This window comes from Zonotrichia albicollis, chromosome 23 (genome assembly GCF_047830755.1).
Source record: "Zonotrichia albicollis isolate bZonAlb1 chromosome 23, bZonAlb1.hap1, whole genome shotgun sequence".
Lineage (NCBI taxonomy): Eukaryota > Metazoa > Chordata > Aves > Passeriformes > Passerellidae > Zonotrichia > Zonotrichia albicollis.
This window is the reverse complement of record NC_133841.1, coordinates 588,928-595,340: the sequence shown is the minus strand read 5'-3', so window position 1 is coordinate 595,340 and position 6,413 is coordinate 588,928. Positions and strand designations below refer to the sequence as shown.

Below are 6,413 nucleotides of genomic sequence, written 5' to 3'. Positions count from 1 at the left end.
AAAGCAGGCGGGGAAGCCGTGAATAATTTGCTTTTTCTGCTCTAAAGCCCTAAGAAAACTCCCATTAAAGCAGCGAGGGGCAATAAAAGTTTTATGGGCTGGGAAAGCTGGTGTGGATGGGGTGAGGATGAGGAGGAGGAGGAGGAAGGAGAGGGGGATTTTGGATTTTCACTGAGGCCACGAGAAAAGGATGGAAAAGCTGAAAAAGGTACCCAAAAAAAGGAAAAAAAATTTAAAAAAATAAAGGGGGGGGGGTTGGGATGTAGAAGCAGCACGTGGGGTTTGTGTTTTGTACTTTGTGTATTTTTATATTTTTTATGTAGTTTACATAGTTTATATCTTTATATATATAATATATTATGTATAATATGCTATATATATTATACATTACATATTATATACTACACATTTTATAGCCCATACCCTACATTTTATATAGTATATTTTAGTATGATACAGTTTATTTTAATTTTTTATATTTTATATTATATTTTTTACATTTTGTATTTTACATCCAATACCCTGCATTTCCCACACCGCATTTTCTGCCTCACACTTCTACATTTCAGATATTTCACATTTTACTCTTTTCATCCACCTGTGTGTTCAGCCAGCGCAAATCCCCGAGGGATTAATAAAAACAAAGCTTTGGTGGAGAAAAACTCTCATGAGAAACCACACCGAGCTCTGATCCCGCCTCATAAACCTAGTTCCAGTTTAATGATTAAAAATTAAAATTATAAATAATTATAAATTAAAGCTGGATCCAGAGCACAGGGACTGGAAGGAACAATTCCCCATCCCGGCCTGTGAAATATTTTTAATTCAAAAATAAATTTTAAAATTTATTTTTAATAATGCAATTATCAAATCATCGCCGGCTGGCCCGGGATCATCTCGCAGAACGTTTCTCGCTCCCATTCCCGGATTTTCCCGGCGCCATGTTGAGCCAGGGATTCCCAGGAAATGGTTAAAATCCGGGAAAAAGGGAAAAAAAGCAATTCCGGGGCGCGCCCTGGGCCCTCCCTCCCTGGCGGGCTCCGGAATTCATCCCAGGATGCGAAACCTTTCCCTCACCGGGAGGTTTTTCCCCCTTTTGCCTCCGTGTGATGAGTGGGGGAAAAAAATCCCAATTTCCCAAGAGGTTTTTTCCTTTTTTTTTTCTTTCCCCTGTATTTTCCCCCTCTTTTCATTTTCTCCTCTTTTCATTTCCCCTCTTCTAATTTTCCCTCTTTTCATTCCCCCCTCTTCTAATTTTTCCACCTTTTCATTTTCTCCCTTTTTCATTTCCCCCCCTCTTTTCATTTTCCCATCTTTTAGTTTCTCCATATTTCCATTTTCTCCCCTTTTCATCCCCCCACTTTTCTTTTCTCCCCTTTTCCATTTCCCTCCCTCTTTTCCTTTTCCCATCTTTTCATTTTCTCCCCTTTTCATTTTCTCCTTTTTCCATCCCCCCTTCCATTTCCCCTCTTCCCATTTCAATTTTTCCCCCTTTTATTTTTCCCCCATTTTCATTCCCCTCCTCTTTTCATCCCCCCACTTTTATTTTTTTCCCTTTTTAAATTCCCCCCTCTTCTCATTTTTCCTTCTTTTCATTCCCCCCAATTTTCACTTTCCCCTCTTTTTCATTCCCCTTTATTTTCATTTTTTCTTTCCCCCCTTGCAGCTCCGAGTGCGAGCAAAAAGCCGAGACCACTTTTGGCAGCGGCTGGGAAGAATTTTCCGTCCCAAATTCCTCCTCTCCACCCCATCCCTCAAACCCAGGAACCGCAAAACCCCAAACATCCCCTTCAAACCAGCCAGCAACGAGCAAAACCCGATTATTTTATTTTATTTTATTTTATTTTATTTTATTTTATTTTATTTTATTTTATATTTTATTTTATTTTATCTTATTTTATTTTATTTTATTTTATTTTATTTTATCTTATTTTATTTTATATCATTGATCTGAGATGAAACAGATTTGGGGTGGTTTTGGTCCGCGGATCCACGAAACACTCGGGGAAATTTCGGGTTTGCGCTGGGTATTTTTTTAATTATTGTAATGATTTTCTTAACCCCCGCTGGCTGAAGGAGCGTTGGATTTATTCTGTTTTAGATTTATTCTGTTTCAGATTCACTCCCAGCGCTCCCCACCCACGCGGATGCTTCAAGTGACAAAAGTTTCCAGGGAACGGAGCCTCCCAGTCCCTCCCGGCCGCAAACTGGGACAACTGGAGCTCCAGCAAACCCCAAACTCCTTCTCCATCCCCTCCAGGCACATTTATTTCAATTCCTCTCTTTTTATTTTAAGTTTCCGCCCTTGAAACCCGCCGATTAAAGTTTGTAAATCAGCCCTGGGTTTAAAAACTCCGCGGTAAAAGCGGAATTTCTGCGCGGAGTGAGTCAGGGCGAGCTGTCAGGAGGCTTTGCAGTGGAAGATTGATGGTTTCTCTCCTCTTTTCGGGCTCTGTGGACCCGGGGCGCTTTAGAGAGGGGAAAGAAAGGAAGAAAAAAAAAAAAGAAAAAAAAGAAAAAAAAACGGTTGGGAAATGACTTTTTAATTTTATTTATTTATTTTGTAAACTCTGGAAGTGGCGCCGCTTTATTGCAGAAGAAGGGGTGGGGAGGAAGAAATGCGATTTCAGAGATAGCCGTGACCTCAGGACGCGTTTGGCCCTTGAGCGAAGGGCAGAGGGTCCATTAAGCCTGGCCTGGGAAGGACCGGGATTAGGCCGCTCTTTGGGAGCCATTTAAACCCGTAAATCGTCGGGTTTAACTGAACTCAGCTTAAAAAATCGCTCGGTTTCCTGAGGGTTCACAGCCAGGGCTGGGCTGGAGGCACCGGGAGCGGCGGGGCTGGAACGGGGCAGGAACGGGGCAAAAATGGGGCAGGAACGGGGCAGGAAATGGGGCTGGAACGGGGCAAAGACGGGGCAGGAACGGGGCAGGAACGCGGCAAAAACGGGGCAGGAACGCGGCAAAAACGGGGCAGGAACGGGGATGGAACGGGGCAGGAAATGGGGCTAGAACGGGGCAGGAATGGGGCAGAAACAGGAATGGAACGAGGCAGGAACGGGGCAGGAAATGGGGAGGAAGAAAGTGGCGGAAGTGAGGAAGGAAGTGGCGGAAGTTAGGAAGGAAGTGAGGAAGGAAGTGGCAGCGGGAGGGAGGAAGTGGCGGAAGTTAGGGAGGAAGTGAGGAAGGAAGTGACGGCGGGAGGGAGGAAGTGGCGGAAGTGAGGGAGGAAGTGGCGGGAGGGAGGGAAGAAGTGGCGGAAGTGAGGGAGGAAGGAAGGAAGGAAGGAAGGAAGGAAGGAAGGAAGGAAGGAAGGAAGGAAGGAAGGAAGGAAGGAAGGAAGGAAGGAAGGAAGGAAGGAAGGAAGGAAGGAAGGAAGGAAGGAAGGAAGGAAGGAAGGAAGGAAGGAAGGAAGGAAGGAAGGAAGGAAGGAAGGAAGGAAGGAAGGAAGGATCTCTCTCTCATGCCCACACCCATGCAGCGATGTTAATTCTGGGGTGCTGCCCTTGGCTTTTCTGGTGTTCCCCTCTCTCTCTCGCTTTTTCCTCCCTTTTTATTTAATCAATTAAAGAAAATAACGCTTTCTGTTTGCCACCAGGCCCCTCCTGCCATTGGCCGGGGCCTCCCACGTGACGAGAATTGGCTGCAGTTTCGCCCCAGCCCCGAGTTTAGCGGAGCAGGGTCCCCTCCGCCCGTATTATCGGCAATATAACAATTATAAAAAGCGCCAGGACCGTCATCATCCCCGCCATCAAAACCCCGAGGCCCTCCGGTTTCTCTCCCTCTCCCCCTCCTCCTCCTCCTCCTCCTCCTCCCTCTCCCCCGCCTCCCTCCCGCTTTTTAAAGCCTGGAAAAGCCATGAATTTTGAATTTGAGAGAGAGATCGGGTTTATAAACAGCCAGCCTTCGCTCGCCGAGTGCCTGACGTCTCTGCCCGCTGTCCTGGAGACGTTTCAAACTTCATCAATCAAGGACTCGACGTTCATTCCTCCTCCTTTCGAGCCGAGCCGCCGGCAAAGCCGCGATGCCCGCTCGGGCAGGAGCCAGAGCCGAGCCCCGCACGGCCCGGCCCGGCCCGGCCCGGCCCAGCCCGGCCCGCGGGCAGCGCGGTTCCCCTGGATGAAGGAGAAGAAACCGTCCAAGAGGAGCGGCCACGCTGCGGCCGCTTCATCCCCGCCATCACCATCATCATCATCATCATCATCACCATCATCATCATCCTCGGAGCCGGCGCCCGACGCGGGATCGCCCGCAGGTTCGTATGGCCGGGGGTGCGTCTGAGAATGGAAAATAACGGGGAAAAATTGGGGAAAAAAGGAAAAAAAATGGAAAAAAAAAATTGAAAAAAAAAGGGAAAAAATTGGAAAAAAATATGGAAAAAAAAGAAAAAAATTGAAAAAAAAAGGGGGGAAAAAAGGGAAAAAAAAAAGGGGAAATGGCCAATTCTGCCCCAAAACAGCCCCAGCCCATCCCCCTGCCCTGGGATCGGGGAATTCGCGGAGCGAGGAACTCGGGGGGTTCTGTTCCCTCCTCCTCCTCCTGCCAATAAAACAACAAATTTCTGCCGCTTCTGCCCAAGCCCCCAGCGAGGAGGGCCCGGCGGGGTTTCGGCTCCGTTTGTTCGCCAGAGCCCACGGGGGGAAAAAAATTTAAAAAAAAAAGGGAAAAGCAAAGACAACAAAACCCCAAAGATGCGCGGAGGGGGGAGGAAAATGGGTGGGGAGGTGAAAGAGCGAGGGCTGATCCTGCGAAATGGAATTATTACACCCCAGAACGCCCCCAGAAAAAGGAGCAGCCTCTCGCTGCTTTCCCTCCCTCGGGATGAAGCGCTGGAGGAACAATTCCAGGATTTCCAGGGCTCCGGTAAAACCGGGCAGGACACCGGAGCTCATTGGCTGGGGGAAAGTGGGATAATGAAACCAAAGTACCAAAGGGAAAAAGTAAAAAAAAAAAAAAAACAGGAAAAAAACCAATAAAAAACGGGAAAGAGGGAATGAAGAAATTTAGGAGAAATTTAGAAGAAAATTAGGCGAAATTGAGAAGAAATTGAGAAGAAATTGGGAAGAACTTGGGAAGAAATTGAGAAGAAATGTAGAAGAAATTTAGAAGGAATTGAGAAGAAATTGAGAATTAATTTAGAAGAAATTGAGAAGAAATTTAGAAGTAATTTAGAAGAAATTTAGAAGAAATTTAGAAGAAATTTAGAAGTAATTTAGAAGAAATTTAGAAGAAATTTATGACACATTTAGAAGAAATTGAGAAGACATTTAGAACATGAGAAATTTAGGAGAAATGTAGGAATTTAGAAATATCCCACATTTTAGGGATTTAGAAGGAAGACAGAAATTCTTTTCATGCACCAGGCAGCAGAGAGGGAAGGGCTCTAAAGGGAGAGACCAGGGAGCAAAATCCCTTTTTTCCCCCCGAGGCAGGGATCTCCTCCGGAGCGGGCAAAGCGGAGGAATGAACGAAAATCGCTGTGATTTTTCCCCGGCAGAGGCGGCGGGGCCGGCGGACAGCGGCGGCTCCAGGCGGCTCCGCACCGCCTACACCAACACGCAGCTGCTGGAGCTGGAGAAGGAATTCCACTTCAACCAATACCTGTGCCGGCCGCGCCGCGTGGAGATCGCGGCGCTGCTGCAGCTCAGCGAGCGCCAGGTCAAGGTGTGGTTCCAGAACCGCAGGATGAAGCACAAGCGGCAGACGCGGCGGCGCAGGGAGGAGCCCGCGGAGCAGCGCGGAGGGAGCGCGGAGCAGCGCGGGGCCGCGGCCGGCGGTGAATCCCCGGCGGAGCTCGGCGCTCTCTCGGCGGCGGAGCCGGGCCTGGAGCTCGGCCCGGGGTTCCCGGGGGGTCCCGATGCTCTGCAGAGCCCCCTGCGCTTCTCCGAGGAGGAGCTGGAGCTGTTCAGCAGCGCGCTCTGCTCCATGGACCTGCACCAGCTGGACTTGCCCTGACCCTGAGCGGAGCTCCCTGCGCTGCCCGGGGGGGATTTGGGGTGAACGGGATGGGAGCGGCCGCTGGCAGCGCCCCCAAAGCTGCCCCGGGTGAGGGGAGCCCCGAAATACGGCCCGAGAGGAGGGGGAACCCCAAAATACGGCCTGAGAGGAGGGGGAACCCAAAATACGGCCCGAGAGGAGGGGGAACCAGAAATACGGCCTGAGAGGAGGGGGAATCAGAAATACGGGCTGAGAGGAGAGGGAATCAGAAATACGGCCTGAGAGGAGGGGGAACCCCGAAATACGGCCTGAGAGGAGGGGGAATCAGAAATACGGCCTGAGAGGAGAGGGAACCCCGAAATACGGCCTGAGAGGAAGGGGAATCCAAATTACGGCCTGAGAGGAGAGGGAACCCCGAAATACGGCCTGAGAGAAGGGAGAACCCCAAAATACGGCCTGAGAGGATGGGGACCCCA

The 6,413-nt window shown here is 49.2% G+C and overlaps 1 protein-coding gene across 1 annotated transcript; it reads left to right on the top strand.

The window, feature by feature from the left end:
• The first annotated feature begins 3,511 nt into the window (after nt 1-3,511).
• On the top strand, nt 3,512-6,104 carry HOXB2 (homeobox B2). The gene is made up of 2 exons (XM_074557911.1): nt 3,512-4,190; nt 5,487-6,104. Exons 1-2 carry the CDS (start codon nt 3,859-3,861, stop codon nt 5,953-5,955), a joined length of 801 nt encoding a protein of 266 aa, XP_074414012.1. The 5' UTR covers nt 3,512-3,858; the 3' UTR covers nt 5,956-6,104.
• The last annotated feature ends 309 nt before the right edge of the window (nt 6,105-6,413 follow it).